The sequence below is a fragment of the Argopecten irradians genome, chromosome 16 (assembly GCF_041381155.1).
Source record: "Argopecten irradians isolate NY chromosome 16, Ai_NY, whole genome shotgun sequence".
In the NCBI taxonomy this organism is placed as follows: Eukaryota; Metazoa; Mollusca; class Bivalvia; order Pectinida; family Pectinidae; genus Argopecten; species Argopecten irradians.
The window spans coordinates 6,348,059-6,368,396 of record NC_091149.1 but is presented as its reverse complement, the minus strand read 5'-3'; the positions used below and the strand labels follow the sequence as shown (position 1 = coordinate 6,368,396).

The 20,338-nt window shown below is 34.7% G+C and overlaps 1 protein-coding gene across 3 annotated transcripts in view; it reads right to left on the bottom strand.

The window, feature by feature from the left end:
- The window catches only part of LOC138311125 (mitogen-activated protein kinase kinase kinase 13-like), a 101,593-nt gene that overhangs the window by 5,543 nt on the left and 75,712 nt on the right, over nucleotides 1-20,338 (bottom strand). For 2 of the 3 annotated variants that reach the window (XM_069252571.1, XM_069252572.1), the window contains 11 exons: nucleotides 18,401-18,660; nucleotides 7,719-7,902; nucleotides 7,189-7,380; nucleotides 6,364-6,522; nucleotides 5,076-5,234; nucleotides 4,515-4,623; nucleotides 4,077-4,186; nucleotides 3,639-3,755; nucleotides 2,904-3,032; nucleotides 1,289-2,099; nucleotides 411-713 (listed from right to left, as the gene is read on the bottom strand). In XM_069252571.1, the coding sequence (XP_069108672.1) occupies nucleotides 411-713; nucleotides 1,289-2,099; nucleotides 2,904-3,032; nucleotides 3,639-3,755; nucleotides 4,077-4,186; nucleotides 4,515-4,623; nucleotides 5,076-5,234; nucleotides 6,364-6,522; nucleotides 7,189-7,380; nucleotides 7,719-7,902; nucleotides 18,401-18,660 (2,533 nt within the window). Of the gene's footprint in view, nucleotides 1-410; nucleotides 714-1,288; nucleotides 2,100-2,903; nucleotides 3,033-3,638; nucleotides 3,756-4,076; nucleotides 4,187-4,514; nucleotides 4,624-5,075; nucleotides 5,235-6,363; nucleotides 6,523-7,188; nucleotides 7,381-7,718; nucleotides 7,903-13,662; nucleotides 13,955-18,400; nucleotides 18,661-20,338 lie in introns of those variants that run through there. The other variant, XM_069252573.1, reaches the window with a different exon arrangement.

Below are 20,338 nucleotides of genomic sequence, written 5' to 3'. Positions count from 1 at the left end.
CCTTTGATCAGAGCAGAATCAAACAATTCTCTAATTCCAATCAGAAAATACAATACTGAAAACCAACTACTAAATTTTGCAATTTTCATTTCAAAACAAGTTTGCGAAGATTGACATTCGCCGATTTAAATATTTGAAGATAATTCCTATCAATATAAATTACGTAGATGTTAATTCGCAGAGATAAAATTTCATGAATTTACTTTGATCATGAAATATATGTTTTATGTCCTATTGATTGTCAGGATAATTTAACGACATGCAAGGCTCTGAAAGGCACAAAAAAGTTATAGAACTCTGAGAAAAACCATCAACCTATGTTTAGAACAAAAAAGAATTCAAATTATGAGCGATTAAAGAAATTATTGTGATTTAACAGGTATCAAAAGCTTTGTGTGAGATTTTCTCACCTCGAATACACGTTCTGGTGAAGCAGACACCTGGTTCCGGATTTTCCTAACAGTAAGTTCCTTGTCGGAGAGTCCGTCGGATATCACAGCACAGTTAGCTAGCTCCATTTGGAGATTCTCGGAGCTGTTCGTGGACAGAAGTCCGTCCGGAGTATCCTGAGCAGAATGTTCACTCGTATTCTCCTCCTCGGATAGGATTCCTTCCGAACTGATCGTAGAACAGTAAGATCTTCTGTTACGTGCTCGTCTTTTGTCGTCCTCGCTTACCTCCCCTTCCTCTGAAGACCAGGAATCATCAGAATTCTGGAGAAAAAAACATAAGAATTATCTCTCTTGGAATGCATTGAAATTTATAATTCACTGTGTTAAAACAGCTAAACAATATTTACCTGAAAGTAAATATTGATCTTAATATATTCAAAATTTATAAAACACACTTTTTCCTAGAATTACTAGATAAATTGATTTTAAACTTGAGGTTAGATGTTTAATACAAACTCATTTCAATTGCCCAGGCAAAAGACCCTAACTATTAAAACTGTATAGGTTTGAAACAATTTTGTCCTATTCAGCATCTTTTCATTTTTTCCCTCAATTTTTTAAATGCCCTGGGCACTTATTGGGTCATATACGATATATATGTACATTTGTATATACAACCGTTATAGTGGTTGCACAAATTTAACACTGTGCTAACCTTTCCAAGATTCCATTTCTGCTCAAATTTGATTACATCTAAATAACCTGGTTTACAGAAATTATTGTGCCGTGATATTAAAATTTATTTAATACACATGTATCTCTTGCCAAGCCTATGAAATGGACAAGCTCTTTTGAGTACATTTCTATATTTAGTTTTATGACTATTTCCTCCATACCTTTCTTGGTCGGTTGGGTCTGTGATCGTGCCGATGTCGTGGAATATTTACAGAATCACTGGAATCTAAACTGCTCATCCGTTGTGCGATATGTGGCTGTTTTGGCGATAGTTGCGGTTCACTGGTTGTGCGCGTTACGCTCTGATTACTAATGGTGAGATCGTCTATCACAGGAATGGCTGTACTTGTGGTACAAGTACAAGTGCACGCAATGGAAGTGTTCGTGGTTATATTAGTAGAGTCTATAGGACAGTTTAAATTCTCATTCGAGTCTTTTTCTCTCGTAGTTGTTTTGATTTCATTGTTTTGGTTCTCCACTAAATCATAGAGGGCTTGGGAGGGGCTCCGACACGGGGAGCCCCCAATGGAGTCCCCCAAATTACTTTCTACATCGGCACTAGCTCGACTTGACCGCTTACTGCTAGGACACGAATTGTCAGTACAATCACCGTCACAACCAAAACAAACGTCATTCAAATTCTTCTCGTTTCTCACATTATCCCTTGGCTTATTTTCATGACTTCGTAAGACGGCTTGTTCAGGAATTGCCCTGCCTGGTCCTTGATAGGGAAACCGTGACGAAGGCAACGGTGTGTGCTCAAGACGTCGCAGAGCGACTGATTTCACTTGGAGTTCATCGTTTAACACATCCTTGACCGGACTCTTGGCTGGACTTCCCATTATATTACTTAGCGAGCCTTTACTGTTGGTTCGACGATGCCGACTTTTTCTCATTCTCTGCTTCGTTGGAGAAGGGAGAACGACTTCGGAGCTTGTGGTCATACTGCTGTCCATGTTAGGATTGTCCGGACTAAAACAGACAGAAATAATGTTCATTAGGACATGAACACATGATGATGTAATCATATTGATTCCGCAAAATCATTATTTTTTCCATCCAGAAGTGGCCGGGGTACGCATTTGAAAATCATGATAAGTTCGTTTCAATTATCCTAATCAGAAATTTCCTGACCTAATAGAGATATCACCATAACTAATGATTATACCTCAATGGCTTTCAAGTATTAATTAGGCAGAAACTCTAATCAACTAATTCTGACTATATCCATCAGAATTTTAGACGCTTCATCAAAACTTGCCTTTTACAATCCCATCACTAGTAGTCAGTAAAGAGATTGTGAGTCCTCTGGGAAACACATCAATAGTTTTAATTACTCTTTTATCTTGAATATTCAATTCGGAAATACGCCTTTCCGCTGCATCTGGCATAGTACAGTAACTAAACTGGATAGAAAATAAGGCTGAAATCTATAGTGAAATAGTACATATTTCTAATGTCAGTCATTCTTACATAAAGGTATAGGCCAATTTGAGGCTGTCAATCAAAGCGCCTAGGAACCGCACAGGACTTTTTTTTTTGTATTGTGTATATGCTACGACATTTGCTCTAAGAATGAACAGGCAGATACACATGTATGTCGCGAGCATATAGTGTGGCTAGATGCATCTTGGGATATCAGTCATTTGGTTTGCAAGAATTAATTAAGTACAAATTTCTTTGTCAACAGATACGAAAATTGCTTTTGTTGACAAATATGTTTTGATAATGATCATTTTAATAGACATCCATGTGACCTTTGAACTATTGTATTACCTTGTGACCTCTGACCCTGACTTGTACATGCGTTTTTTACTGAGTCTCTCAATCCGTTCCTGAGCACGAATCACAGGACGAACAATACTCTTCCTTTTCTTTGTGTACATGGCCAACTGTTGTTCTCGTCTGTAAGACAGAATGGAGAAATTAAAGTTAGAATTGGTGAGTGTATATCTTTCTTTTACAAAACAAAACAGAAATTATATTGAAATATGACAACTAGTGCTTAATTATCACATTTAATCTGCAAGATATCCAGTGATTTGACCCATGTAATATTTTTGCATATGTCACTTAAGTGTAATATAACTTGGAGCACTTTTCATTTGAAATTCATGGTGATGTCATGTCTTGAAGTCAGGATTCGAGGATAAAACGGTGTCCTCTGCTGGATTCTCGCGACACATTTTGACCTTGCATGGGTCTTCAAACTGAGGGTTGTTGCAATGAATATGTGATCAAAAGTATCTTAAAGTATTCATATTATATTGGATTCTTCAGTTTCCAGATAAATCAACTGACTCAAAGAAGTCTGAGAGATCAAAATTATTAATAATATGTGTAATAAATAATTAATCTCAAAATCTTTAAGTTATGTATGAAGATCTTTAGAAGGAATGGTCAGGTACACTTTAAAGAGGCTAAATTCACTAGATGAGTTCCCTCCCAAAACCTTTATGTTCTATATAGAAATCTTTAGAATTCTCAGGTATACATATTCAGGAGGCTTACTTGATGAGTTCCCTCTCGCGCTTTTCGAGCTGCAGCATACAGGCAGTGAGTTCCATGTATAGGTTGTTAGCTCTCTCGAGCTTCCTCTCGTAATGTTCACGAACATCCTGGGCATGGCTGTAACAAAAGTTGGAGTTATCTCCCTTGTTATGTAACTTCAAATTAAAGTACAAAGTGAGTAAAGGTCATAAGAAAATACATCTTGGATTGGACTTATTGGGGCCTTGATTTTCATCATAAATGAACCTATAATGAGACCTATAGTTAGTAACACTGACCGTAACTCCTCCCTTATGACCTATATTTAGTAACACTGACCGTAACTCCTCCCTTATGACCTATATTTAGTAACACTGGCCGTAACTCCTCCCATATGACCTATATTTAGTAACACTGACCGTAACTCCTCCCTTATGACCTATATTTACTAACACTGACCGTAACTCCTCTCTCCTTCGTTTGACCAGTTCCTCCTCCAGGTGGGGCATATGTGACCCTTCACACCGGATCAACTGTAATTGTTGAGCGATCTCCTCCTTCCAGGACGCCTGGGAAAATGAAAAAAAAATGCATCAGAAACTGGAAACAATGGAAAAATATGACACATATTGCCTATGTATGTATTCTCTCAAATTTTCCATATGATGCTGGGTCATACAAATCAGATTATGATCAAATCAATTAATTTATATATATTGACAAGTTTCACAATTAACTGCAGCAAAAAGTTTTCAAATTTGGATTCAGGACTCCAAAGACATCTATCTTGTATCTGAAATGTATACAAATATATGATGGTCATCATTTACCTATTCAAAATACAAAAAGAAATGTTTTCTATGTCAGACAATACTTATAATGATCAGATTCACGCACCTGTGACATTTTGAAGTCGTCATGGGAATAACTCAAGAGTTCAGGAGACGCGATCTCCAGATGCATGAGGACCTGGCGAAATGATGGCCGATTCCTCGTTTTGGCACTCCTTTATTAATAAAAATAAATACAGATTTTTTCAAGTCTGAGAACTGGGCATTCATATCTATATGTATAAATATAGTATTGTATCATTCAATATTCTGATTAACAAACCAGAAAATTTGACCTTTGAACTTTTCATACAATATACACGCAAACATACATTTCTCTTCTGAAAAGTCGAGACAGCTAGATTAGACCTTTGACCTTAACCAGTATAGCATGATCATGACAAAATAGATACGTACAGCATTAAGTTTTGAAAGAGTTATAACCTTTGACCTTTGACTTTACCTTGGTACATTTTCATGAATAAACTTACAAGACACAGCATTATGCTTTGAAAGATATATACAAGCATATCTGACCTTTGACCTTAGCACATTATATCAATAGTTTTAAGTTAAAGATACCGAAGTATGTTTATAAAGATTTGGTAGATTTGACCTTTGACCTTACCAGCATTGCCTCATAAGTAACTTGAAGCCCTCTGGACAGGTTGTGGGTACAGGTAGGTGGAGGCTGTTGCTACCAACGCCCCAAATTATGGCTGACGAGTCGACGTCTTTGTATGGAATTTCAGCAGACAATAGCTCCCAAAGCACTACACCAAACGACCTGGAAGAAGAATCGGGTAATTTTGAAAATCCATGGACATGGAAACAATAAACGATGATAAACTTTCAAGAAGAAACAGGTAATTTTGAAAATCCATGGAAAAAGAAACGATAACCGGTGATAAACTTTTAAACGTGTCACCAATTACCTTGAAATGTTAAGATACAAGATAGTTTTGTTAAAATTCATCATGCTTGCATGGACATAATCGAAATATGTATCACAGTCTTGCAACATAATATTCTTTTGAAAAACCAAATACTACATATAAAAAAAGTTTTATAAAATCTTTATACCCCAAAAGGTTAAATGTACTTGATTTAATTCATCAAGTTTTTTTTTTTTTTTTACAGATTTTCTGAAGCTGATTTAGATTTTTTTTGTTTAAATTGTAGGGGATTCGCATCAGCTGTAATCTGCACAGTAAGCCAGATTAATTAATCAATTAATTATCAGTACAGTAGGTTTATCTGAAGGATAACGACTATATTATCAGTAACAATGAGTGTGTGGCCTTAAATTACTTGTTAACTACAAGACCACCCACCTGCATTTAAGGGTTACACTTTATGCATTCATCCCTGCAATTTCATAATGGACTGCTCTAGCCTCTGACTTAGGTGAGTCTAAATTTGTCTTTAGGGGTCACAATTAATCTACTAAGACATTGTGTTGTGTTAATTGGATGCACTGGCTTTATCTAATTTACACAACTCTATACAGCAGTGTGGTATCAGATAAACTTTTACTTACCAAGGTCAAAGTGATTTTAGTACAATTTTGATTTAGAGGATGTAACGTTCTATGTTCAATGGCACCATATTTTCTGGATCAATATTATAAGAAGCACCGGAGTACAAGTATATATATACAAAAGTATATTTTGCAGGTCACAGACAGGGATTATTTTTTCAGGGTTGAGCTTTGCAAATATGTTTATTGACATTAACATTCATGGTTTATTTATAGTTTTACGTCCTAAATATTTTACAAAAAAAAAAAAAATTAAAGTACCAATTCTCAAATTAAAAAGACACTGGTATATTGACACCTATATGAGGGACCTTGAGTTGAAGTTTAATATTCCTGTTATGATTTTTTTTCCAGAAAATCATACTTTGGAACCTACCAGATGTCTACTTTCTCGGAGCAGGGTTCATTTCGGATCACCTCTGGAGCCATCCATGCTACCGTTCCAGCAAATGACATTTTGGTACTTTTTTCATTCCAGGTCCGACTCGTCCCAAAATCGGAGATCTTCACTACATCATTCTTTGCCACTAAAACACTGAAAATAGATTCAGATTTAAATAGAAAGTCAGGTTAAAAAAAATCCTTTAAATGTGAATGAAGCTCGAGTTTACCAGGCAGAAAGAAATCAATATCCCTCCGCCTTGCCTAAATATTGATTCTGCAATAAAACTTGATTATATACAAGAAACGTACAATACTAGATAATATATTAGAAGGGAGAATAGCAAAACACTTAAAAGTTGGATCTCAGAAGGAATCTTTAAGACAAACTGAAAAACACTTTTTACAATGTAAACTGAAACATTTGAAATGTCCCCAGTGGGTTTCAAAGACTAAACACATTTTAACATGCAATTAAAGACCAAATTTCTAACCAGTTTGGCAATTTACCAGATCTACCTTAAATTTTGCTTTTACTTCTGAGCAGACGAAAACAATCCAATGCAGTGTAATGTAATTAAAGACTTACTTTGATGAAATGATATTTATGTGTATATAAAGACTGAATGCAAAACCTTTGATAATAAAGATTCCAATACTGTACTTGATATATAGATATGGTTTTGTTGACAATAATTGTGGCTCATAAAAAATGAAAAGTGAAGGTCTAATGGAATCACCCTGGCTTAGACCTCTGAATATTTAGATAAAGACATGCAATCTGACTTGAGGTCCCTTGGTATATAGTTTTATTACTTACTTTGGTGACTTGAGGTCCCTGTGTATAATTTTGTGATTATGAAGATAGTTCATGCCACTAGCGATCTGTTTCGTCCAGTCTAGAACTAATTGTGGTGGTATTTCTTTTCCGTCCCGAAGAATCTCGTAAAGTTGACCATAGGGACAGTATTCCATGATAATACAGTAACATGGAGCTTGTGTGCATATACCTCTGTAGAAATAAGAACATAGTTAATATTTAAAATAAAATAAAAATTCCAGGAAAAAATACTACATGCATCAGGACAAACTTGATCAACACCTTTGCCAAGATTGACTCTTCAGCCTAGATTGTCTCTTTCAGACTTTGGCAACCTAGAAAGATTATGCAAAGAGCAGGTATGCAGGTCTTTTATTGTGCATAACAGAGGGAGACGTACGGTTTTAAAACTTAAGTTCTTGATATCATAATTGTTTAAAAACTTATTCAAATGTGGTAATATTTGAGTGGTACACCGTGGGAAGGTATATAAGTTTAGGTAAGTGGTTTCTGTAATAGTCTATACTTACTTAAATGTGATGATATTTGGGTGGTTAAGTTTACGGAGATTTTTGATGTCTGTCTCTTTCACATCACGGACTTTCTTGACCGCCACTTCCTCACCGTTAAGTTTCCCAAGGAAGACTGCACCTTGTGCACCACTCCCTAGCCACTGCAGGTCTGTGATGTTCTCAAATGGAATCTCCCAATCATCTACAACAATGAAAATATACCCATAATAAACAAATGGAATCTCCCAATCATCTACGACAATGAAAGATACCCATAATAAACAAATGGAATCTCCCAATCATCTACAACAATGAAAATATACCTATAATAAACAAATGAAATCTCCCAATCATCTACAACTATGAAAATTACACACAAAAACTTTGCACTGTGTATAACAAAATAGAGCGAAAGCGTATATTACATAAATGTAGATTTTCTATGGAATTCCATGGAAAAAATCCATGCATGTATGCATGGACAAGTTCCTTGGAATCAATGGAAAAGTTCTGTTTTATATATATGGAATGTTAGTACAGTCAACCCTGTCTATAAAGGTCACTCAAGGGACTAAGAATAAATGGTCATTTTAACAAAGTAGTATTTATACACAAGGCAAATTGCAAACTTTGTTCTTAATGTCTCTCTGTATCCTGTGGTGTAACACATGTTTTTATGTCTTTATTTTATTTTTATTTTGGTTTGCTTTGTTGCTTGTGTTGCCACCCCTTTTAATATAAATCTGTGAACAATTCTGTGATAGCTTATATAGTGCCTGCATGTACTTATAATTACTGACGACTGTGATGCTTCAGTTTTAATTTTCTGTTATATATACAATATACTTTGTTTTGTCGAAATACAAGCTCGACCGAGCTTATGTTACCATGTTTTTATATATTCGACACTAAATAAAGTTTCTTGTATCTTGTATGGAAAATAAACCATTCCGAACCCTAAGAAAATGGTCTTATTAAGCAGGTAGTCTTTATACAGAGGTGGTCACTAAAGGCAGGTTTGACTATAAACATTTGTAAATGCATTCCTCTCTTTTTTTTAATCATTCTTCCTTCTGGTTTTTTCCTGGACTGTTATAACAATAGAGATTCTAAACTCCATTACATACGTGACTTCTACCAGTCACTGACAATCCAGAAACAGTTTGCCTTTTTTAAACAATTAATCTGGTTTGTGTTTTTGTTGGAGTCCAATACAATTTGAATAATGAACAGTGAGTGTTTTCCCCTTCCTTCGTATCGATCAACGGAATTGTGTTTTACGAGAAACTTGTGGCACCGTTTGTCTAGGCCATAGGTAGGCTGGCGTCTAAGCCCTAGGGAGAGGTCCTGCATTGCGCTAACCCAGCGCCCTATTGAAAATTTAATAACCTTTTATATCCGGGACTATAGCGTAAGCCGCGTTTTACATGTCTTGCTATTCAGGTCAAACAATGGGCTTGCGTTAGGTCACATCGCCTGATCAATCGCCCTGTATGGCTACTCAATACAGCCACGACTTATCAAACGGCCTCCGACACAAAACCATCACATCTCAATTGGTTAGATCTAAATATCAATATGATATTGTTCTCACTAAATGTCAGGACTTACTTAAGCGGGATGAAGAATAAAATATCCATATACATACAGCTGTGTGAAAGTCAAATCTATATTTGATAATTCAGTTTTAAAAAAAAAATGATATACTTCAATATACTCTAAAATCTTTCCATAACGACCACCCAAGCGACATATTGGAAAAAAAATAAAAAATGGCCTTCATGCCCAATTGGTATTTATACACAGGTTAAATTGTACTTAACTTGTCTGTTTAGTAGTGTAATTATAACCCCATGAAAGTGGTTCTATTAAGAAGGTGGTTAAAACACCATTGAGTTTCAACAACAAGCTGAATGAACATCCACAACCCTTTTTGATACTATCCCTCCATTTTGTTTGCAATTCCAGAACACAATTTTAATGACAATTTTAGATTTGTAGCGTACCTAAATATTCCCCCTGTCGTGTGATAGTAATTATGACCAGTCTTTGATAAATCTAATCAAATAAATTTAACATTCTGAATAAATACAAATCTGTAATAGCAACTGTAGCAATAATTCGTCTGATTGGCACTTCCTAAGGTCAAAGGTCAATAGTATCTGTCCAAGCCGTCTCCGTTGGAGCTATAATGATGTTGGTTTTGCGAACATGCTAAACATCAGTCATGTCTGATCAAATATTGATATTTACACAGTCTAGGCACGAATTGGCTATTACTCCGGCCACGATTGACCACACCAACTCATATTTTAGTCTTGTCCTTCAAATGACCTTGCTACATTCCCATTGTGCTGTCGCCGTCGCCCGATAATGAAACTGGTTGCTATGCTAACAAAGTTGTCATTTTACAATCCATTTGATGCATATCAAAAGAAGCCCCAGATTAATCGTTAAAAGGATCTTACGTTTCAAAGAATGTCGTTATGATGAGCCCATATCATTGGAGACTAGATTAAGCTGCCTCCATTAAGATCAAGATAATGTTTGCAGTGTGCTTATGAGGAAATTCAAACAGAAACTGCTCTTAAACCATGAAATCAATGCTGCCATTTCAAATGATGACATTTTTTTAATTTTCTAAATCAATCCTTGAATATAGCTGTACTAAATAATACAAATTTTAAGTAAACGTAAACAACTTAGAATTTCAATGAAACAATTGACATACAGATGTATCATATGAAATTGAAAATCAAATAAATCAGATCAATTGTTAACATAATATAATGATAAATGATAAATAAATACCAGTATATATAGTATGTACAGGTATTCTGTCAAGGATAGCATATAAATAGCCAATTATTTTCCCTGTGGTACTTTCACAACTTTGCAGCACAATTTTGATTGCGAAAATGTTTTCAATCAAATGTTTGAATTATAATATACCATAAGCTAAATCATGACAATAAAGGACCCACTTTAACTCCCCCCCCCTTTTTCATGATTATATCCATAAACATACCAGTAAATTCACTCAAAAATTACAAATGCTTCCACCTCTATAAAATTGAGATGAAAGGAATGGAGATATAAGATAGCTATATGATGTGCACATTGAAAATAAAATGTCATATTCCCAAATCAGGTGAATTTTAATTTGAAATAGCTGCAGCTCGCCTACACAACCGTGAATGTTTCCCAGACCATTTGGTAAAGTGTATTTTCAGTGAGAATTAAGAGCCTGTAAAAATACTGTTTAATGTTTTTTCTGTCCGACATTAAACTGTCTGGAATCATTGAACCACTTTGTACCACCGAGTTTTGCACCATTATAAATATAGACTTACATCCCATAATATGCCTGCCCAATTGCAAGCCTTACAGTACAGCTCTAAAACACTTTGACTAAATCACCATCAACATCAAAAGTATCATTACATAATTGATCCCATCTATTCCAATACCTAGTCCCCAACCTCAAAGCAGCCCAAAGTACCATGATAGAATCCATTAATTGTTTGCTGAATAAAAAGCAATTAGTACCTGGATGCCATAACATCTAAATAGGAAATAGTTTTCCTTGCATTATGAATGACCCACATTTTGTAGTTTAAAATGTGAGATTTGATTGACAAAAAAAAAAAAAAAAAAAATTAATGAGAACTATGATCGAATCCAAGGATCATTACCAGTACATTCAACTGATTGCTGATTGAAAAGTAATTAGAAGAAATTTATGTCATAACATCTAGCTTGGAAATAGTTTTCTTTCCACTATGAATGACCCACCTTTTTTCTTAATTCCTTGCATTATGAATGACCCACATTTTACCTAAGTTTTAAATGTGATATTTGACCAACATTTACCTATAGCTAACTTTCAATGACCTATATGAACTTTAAATACCATTTTACCTAGATTTTAATGCAAGGAATTATTGATGGAACATCATTAAATGGTGAGATAAAATAAAAAAAAAATAAAAAAAATTATAAGACTTAATTTATTGGTTTGAGCATGAGTGGGTTTAAAGCATTTTACCTAGATTTTATAGTTGGCATTAATATTGCATAAATTAAGCATATGACCTACATTTTAGTGGTGACATTGTATAAAGAAAGCATTGTAATTTGACCTAGATTTTAATAGGTCATTAAAGCTTTTTATTGAGACTTCAAAATATAAACTTAATTTCTTTTACATCGATTACGAAACAAGTTAAACAACATATGCAAATCACTCTGGATGGCCCGCTTTTTATTGAGACTTTAAAATATAAACTTAATTTCTTTTACATCGATTATGAGACAAGTTAAACAACATATGCAAATTAAAGCTTTTTATTGAGACTTCAAAATATAAACTTAATTTCTTTTACATCGATTACGAAACAAGTTAAACAACATATGCAAATCACTCTGGATGGCCCGCATGTAAGCGCGCAAGGAGTCTAAAAGTGGGAGAAAACCGGAGTGCCCAGAGAAAACCCACATGATTTGGCAGGTGACCCCTAACCTTTTCACATCGGTGCCAGGGATCAAACCCCAGCCGGCTAGGTGAAGGGCAAGTGGCTTAACCACTACACCACCAGATTACTGAGACTTTAATGGTGGGAGTGGGTCATTGAAGTAAAGGTTCCTCTTCTGGAACCCCTGGTTCTACTTCATAGCAATTCCTCAGAGTGCTTTGCTTGACAAACCTATATCTTTAATCACTTTTGTCTTGTTTAATTAGTTTTGGACCTGACCGCATATCTTGGATAACATTCTTATCCAATACTATCAATTGAGGTTAGTTCTAGATTTAAATATTTCAATAAGTTTAATGGCTCTGAATCAAACTTCTCATTAAGATAAATTGCTGTAATCTCCTGCGAGGTTATATATCTAAAAGCTGCAGAATTATGGCAAACTACAGATAGAAGATTATAATGGATACGAAGGCTTCTCAGAAATATACTAATCAATAATATCTAATACTCTGTGTACAGCAATCATGTCACCTGATACATGCGTAGGGATGAAGGCCTGGTGGAATCTTCTTCTATTAACTGTATTCGTGTATATCAAAGATTCTGAAGAAACGTGAACAAACATGTTTTTAATATTCCACGGTATACACACTGGAACACAAGGAAACCGATTTGAAATAGCATGCGCGCTTCCAATCTAATAACCTGACCATAACTTCCAAGTCAGACTTTGGGAGATCAAGTCAAAAATCAATACCTGGCCTAATGTAAAGGAATTTTCATGGAAATTCTGCAACACAAATACCATTTTATAGCCCGGGCCAGACTTTTATCCAAGACATGCCAAAAGTAGCAGGCTTTTTATACTCTAAAATACGTCAATGTTGCTTTGCCATATATGCAAATTTGAAGACCAGGGATTGAACGACAGCCACGTGAGACATTTCAACTAAGCCTTCTGGTTGTGTTGTGCATATGTTATTTCCCTTGAGGGGCAGTTATAACAAAGACAGTGATTTCAAATTTGTCTCGGCATCTAAGGAATTTAAAAACCTGTTAGTGCTATGGCAACAGTCAGTTCAAAACAGTTTTCTTGGCAACATATTTTTCCATGAATTAAAGCTGTTATTTTCCTCAGAAAATTGAACTGAACAATCATACAATTTATATCAAACTTAGACCTGTCCTGACCAACATTGAGTTTATCTTATAAGACTATGCCACCATATTGTAGAACTGTTTTTAACGTGCCACAACTGTACAGAAATGTTTCTGATATTGTACTTAAACTTTTGTCAGTGAAATCGTGTTAGATTAATTGGTGTCACTTTTCTTTGCTGTTAGACTTCATACATTTTCATTTGTTTAAGTTCAACCTGTAGGTTTCTTGAAATTGCATTGCAGTACTTGTCCCAGGGATAAGATTAAATAGAATAGAAACATATGAGAAAACTTTGTAATTGAAATCAACGGAACAAAATTACCTTTTAACACCTCTCTGCAGAGGTAACAGCAGATGATTTCTCTCCAAGATTTCTTTCCCATCTTTTGTTTTTATGCTACTCTCACGAGTGAAAATCATAAATAAAGTTCTTCGAAGAAGGTTGGGTAAATATGGTCCTTTTCTTCCAAATTACGTCCAATTCAAATTCCTCATCAAACGAGTTGAAATGAATTTGGTCATTAAGATCACAAAGTTTTCAATGAAATTCTGAAGAAATTCTGCTTTGTTTTCTTGCCCGAGAACATTCAAAAGCATACGTAAACCTCCAAAAGCTTATAGAAGATATCTTCTTCCATGGAAAGCTCGATATAAACAAAAAATGTAAAATGAAAAAAGAACAATATATATATATAACCACTTAAGAGTAATTCACAATTTCAGAGGAAATTATACCTCTTTTGCAAGGACTACTGCAAGGGTCAATCCTTAGACCATTGTTGTTCCTCAGAAAAATAAGAGATCTTTGCCAAAGGCATATAGGCATTTAAATTGCTTAAGGAGCCTGGTAGGAAGAATTCTTTAAGCATCTTTCTTAGGCATTCCTCAGGGAGTATTCTTTGAAAAGTTGCTATCCATGGCCATATTGAATACTTCCCATCAGTTTCTAACCAAACATCAATATTCCAAGTTTTAAACTCCTTAAGGTTATCAAGTTTTTCAAATATTATAAAATTCCTACAGCACTCTCAATGCTGTTTTGGTTAAACATCTGGGTTGGTTCAAGGTGACATTTTCCCACAAAAACGAAAAAGATCCAGTTGAAACACTTTCAGACTTGATTCCATTTTTTGTAATAATGAGCTATGAATCCTTCCTGAAACTTTGCAATATCCTGTTTATAAAAAGTGGAACGTTGACAGAACAAGTATGCCTCGGCTATCAACATCATAATTTCATGTCAACTTTGCCAACTAGTCAAGATGGCTGCTACCCTTGGGTCTCGTGACTCCAGACACCTGTTGTTTGTCGATCTGTTAACGCCCATTACCTTCCGTTTCCAATCGACGACCAGCATCTGGCAAGACCTCGTATCCATAACGTTAAAAGTGCTTCACAACGACGAGGTATCGTTATATTAACTGACGTACATGTCAACTGAACATTTGATTTGTTTCAAAGGAAATCGTGAGGTCTATATTGATTATTGATAGTATCTATATGTAGAAAAATATAGCTAATACCACAACAGCTGTCGAATGTCTCAAAACCAAACAAATCGTCCGATTACACGGCGAAATTCAATAATTCAGAATGAAAAATGTCGATGTAGGTAACAAAATTTTAATGATTTTTTTTAATGATCTTGTTTTAAATATGGGTTATAGTAACTGCTGAATTTGCATGGGCGCTCGTTTTTTGTTTTTGAGACAGACATTTTGTGACCGAGTGGGGTGATCAATAGCACACTATGTCATAGCGGCAACAGCTGTCCTCAGAACAGACGTCATCAGGTATATCTCCCTCTGTCGTACACTGTAGCAATAAACATCCCATACGAATTTCATTTCCCAGCATACAGTAACAAGCTGACTTCCTGCAATATTTTCTTCTCCATTTTGGAGTTCTAGGCCCAGTTTCAAAAACGTTCCTTAACTTAAGGAATCCCTTAACTTAAAATTCTCCATCGGAAATGAAAGCATTACAGATTTTAAGGAAGGCTCCTCAATATGACTCTTTTTCCTTAACTTAATTCTGTAATGCTTTCTTATGAAAAACTAAGGGAATACTCAAAGTTAAAAAAAAAATTGTGAGACTCAGGATCCAGTTGATCCATGTGTTATATTTTTTCTCGCAGGAGATGGATTGACTTTTGTGCAATTCACTCAATTATGCAACGTAAATTAAATTCAGTTTCTCCCTATTGAGATATAATATGTTACTGATGCTATATATCTATAATATACAAGTGGATACTTAAAATGTGACCACTTTAAACTAGTGGTTTAATCACTGGGTGTTTGAGTGACCAGAAATGCTGAAATCTGGACAGAAAAATGCAAATTGGTTATTGATTTTAGGCGGAAAGACAAATATAGGACAATTGGATGATGCAATATAGTCGAGATATTGATTTCATTAAGACCTACACAAGCTCAACTGTGTGTAGTTTTTGTTGTTTTTATCATCGTCATGCAGACTCTGCAGCATGTTTGCATCTCCCAAAATTGGTGTCCAAGATTTATATTTGTATTTCTTTCTTATTTGCAGTCACATTAAGAATGATTTGAGAATATATATCAAGGTATATTGAACTCCTATCCATTTGCAGCCATTGTACCTAATCTTGTCATTAGCGCATATTTCTGATGACAATTAATACTTTGCTCTATGTTTATACACTATACTGCAAGATTTAAAGCATGGTTATGGAGCATATATGCTGCAATTTTATGCTGAACTATAAGTGCTTATAATTTCCAAAGATGCAGGATGCTTGATACATGAACAAAAGCAACGAACCACATTTTTGTCATTCTTATAATTACACCTTCAAATTCCAGGATCCAATTAATATATAAGACTTAATAGCACACATCCGATTAAATGCAAACCCCTAACACATTATGCAGTGATCTTTTATTCTAATTAGATATTGCTTTGCACCACACGGACGAAGAGTTCAATTTTCCTGTAATGGATTATTTTGAACATGATGTTTATCCTAGTTTTAGATGACTTCTTGCGACTTCTGACGTAAGTCCGGAACAGCTGTGAGCTTTGTTGTATAGTACTTTAGTCAAGGTGTAGGCGGAATGAATATCTCAAGCCATGAAGCACTTCAATAAACTAGATCTTTATGTTACCTTCAAGGAAAAGGTCAAATAAGCAATAACATTTCTTGTTTTGTGGTCCTGACAAAGATGGGCTTTCTTAACATTTTTCTGAGCGAAAATCAATATGACGTAAATAATACCTACATGTAAGTTTGTCGTTTGAGTTCATTTATTTTTTCGCCTATACATTCATTTTATATAAACATTATGTAGTCAACCTTGTTACAGACAACCGAAGGAACAAAATGGTCATTACGACTGTATAGCCAAGTGGTCAAATTGCTTTAATTGGTCATTTCAGACCTTAAAAATCTGGTCTTATAAAGGAGTTGGTCTTTATACAGAGGTGGTCTTTATACAGAGGTGGTCTTTATATAGAGGTGGTCTTTATATAGAGGTGGTCTTTATACAGAGGTGGTCTCTAATTTATAAGTTTTGTTATACTGCAGATATAAATTATAAGTGGAAATCAGAAAGAAACAAAATGTTACTGAAGATGGGAAGCATATAATGGAATTACAAACTGGTTACTCCCTTGATTTATGTGTAGATAATAGACACTCCCTATAGGGATGAACTTACACCAGCCAGATGCTGGACAATAACAACTCAATATTAGATACAATCATGGACTGGTTATGTGATAAAGGCTACTTGTGACAGTGAAATACTGAAACCAGAGTCCACTCTACATTCCTTCTCATGAACAAATCAATACTTTTCCCTGCTGGACATCACAAGGTCAAAGGTCAAGGACATCAGGCATCAATGAAATGCTGAGATGTTGTCAATGTCAGAAAGGTTAATTTATTATTGGCAATGTCAGTGGTATATGTTTCATGGAATGTAATAGAGATATGAAAACAATACAGTTATTTTATTCCGCATAACTGCATGAGGATTAATATAGCAAATATAATATACATAATTTCAAAAAGGCAGCTGCAAATTTGATTATTAACTCTCATATATAAAAATCAATATGAAGTTTCTTCCATGGCAATTATAAGGAATTTGTTTCTTAAAGGAATTTTAAGTAAAAGTCAATTGTACATGTGTATTTGAAAGAAGAAAAGAAGTTAAGGAAATGGGGGATTATTATAACTAGAATCTAGTAACAGTCTGCAAACATATCAAAGTTACATTTATGCACAGAAACATTTGCCTTAGTAGAAATGTCCTCTTAAGAAACACCAGAAGGTGGGAATGCTTCAATCCTTTTGTTTTCAGACATTGTTTTACATCAGAAAAATGACATATGCCAGAAATGTACTAGCTAGCAATCAAAAAGTGTGCATGGAATTTCAAATATGTTCTTACTCTGTTCAATCAATGGATAATTAAATGATTATATTGCATGTTATACTCACACAAGCAGTTAATGGTATTGCAAATATCTGTTAAATTTTTAATATTTTTCATTACAAGTTAAATTTATGTAAGGAAATGCAGGAAGTAAATTTCTACTGGACAATTAAGATAAGTACGAATGATGTCACAAGATGACAGTCAGTATAAGCTTTGATCAAACAGCTGTCGAAGTAGGCAAAATAAACTGTAATGCAGAGTAGTAAATCTACAAATGTATATTCCGTTTTTGCAAATAACAGAGTTATCTGTTCTTGATAAAGGTTTGTTGTTGAATCGGTGCAATTATCATTTGGTTGTGTGCAAAAAAATGTATTGTTTTCTCGGAGAAATAATAAAAACAACAGCTTTGTTTATTATAAATTGATTGCAAAAAAATTAAGTGATACAACTTATGCAATTCATTCTCGACGACCTGGATTTTTTTTGTAAGTGCACGACGGGTGGAAAAATATTACGCTTATATGCTCACTATCACATGAAGCAATAATCAGTCAAATCTATCAGGGGCAGATAACTCTATGATATAACATAGAAAACGAGCATTTAATATACTCTCAAGACTCCTATACGTACCTTGCTGTTTTAGTTCATTTTGCGCTGCTTTTCCAATCATTGACCAAACAGGACGTAAACAACCCAGAAGACCCTCGAAGAATCCTCTCTGGGCAGCGTCACGATATCCGACATCTAGTTCATCTTCCTGTCGTTTAGCGGCATGATGGGAAGGCGTGACGGGGGCGGAATGTGCTTCGGTGGGTGAGGGAGTTGAGGAAGACGACGATGACTTTTCGGTGAGACTCAGTTGATCTATGTCATGTTCCAACTGGAGCATGCTAAAATCAAAACAAAAATTAACATAATCAGGGATAAGTTCATATGAAGGAAACTTATTGCAAAATTGCAATTCAGTTGTGTAACATATTATAATAAATATCTTCTAGTATATGATAGACTGTACTGCAATTTCTGATACCGTATTGGACCCAAAAAATTCCCAGGGCGTTGCTTAAAAAATTGAAAAAATGAAAAGGTGCTTAATAAGAAGAAATTATTGCAAATCTAGACAGTTTTGGATTTATGCCAGGGCAATTGAAATTGAGACCTCAAAAGGGTGCGGGGCGTCTATTGGGGACATGAGTGCTTATTGGACAAATACAGTATCTGAAGCACTCGATACCACATGTTAGCATCTTAAGTCAATTCTCCTATCATACTTCTAATAATAATAATAATACTTTATTTATTGAGGGTGGCATAGTTAGCATGGAGCTTATCTCATCCATATGGCCCCCATTATATAAACACAAACAAAATTGACATAAATCATCAAAATATACTTGTAAGCAAATATTGAATGGCTGAACTAATAATATATGAATTAAAAACAATGCTTTATATTAATTGAATTCAATGAGTTTGATAACGAACATATCAATTCATATAATTTTTGGTGTTCAAATTATTCTATAGTTCTTAAAATTTAAGAATATACATGTACTCAACACTACAAGTTATATAGCATGATCAATTTTCCTATCGTCAGCGAAATTTTAATGATTTGTCTTAAAGGTTGCAGCTTAGTACGTCACTGTAGGGAAATGAACAGGGAGAGACATAAGAAAGATAATTGGAGGCTTCTGGTACGAGTTTTATTGGCAAGTTTATGGATTGTGTGGGTCCAAAGTATCCTAGAGTTTAATAGTCAGGTCGTAATGAAACCATATAACGAAAGTCTGGCACAAACGGATTCTTGTAGACGTTTAGGTATCCTATTGTTTCTAAGGTCTTGCAAAGAATCTTGTCACTGAATTTTTTTTCAGTTAATATAGTTAATGATCAATTTTCTTATCTGCTGAAAATTCCCCATAATTCAACTCAACATAAATACCTATTTAGCACCACCTCTGTATAAACCACCTCTGTATAAAACAACCTCTGTATAAAACCTCTATAAAGACCACCTCTGTATAAATACCACCTCTGCTTAATCTGACCACTTTTCTAGGATATATCCCAGATGACTAATTTCAAAACAGTTCAACCTGTGTATAAAGACCACCTGGCTACAGAGACCATTAATCATATGTCCATTGGGTGGTCTTTGTAGACAGGTTTCACTGTAGCTTTTTTATCAGAATAATGTGTGGTCTAGGAGATATGATACAGATTTTACAAAACCAAAGATTTCTAGGCAAAATGGTAAATGGCAGTTTAGTGGATCAAGGTATTAATTTTAAGTTGAATGATGAGGAATTTTCAGCAGAGCTATAATTATATTTACATATATTATTGGTAATATCAAATCAGAGACATTCAAAACATTAAAAAAAGCCTGTTGTTCGAGCCATGCATGGTTACTGTAAAGTTTCTTTTTTTTATCAAAAATGAAACTTCACCGAACAGTGTACTATATACATGTATCACGGCACTGCTCGATCCATATTACAATTTTATATTTCTGTTCATAATTCATTTCACCAAGCACCGCCATATAATCATTATATAGGGAAC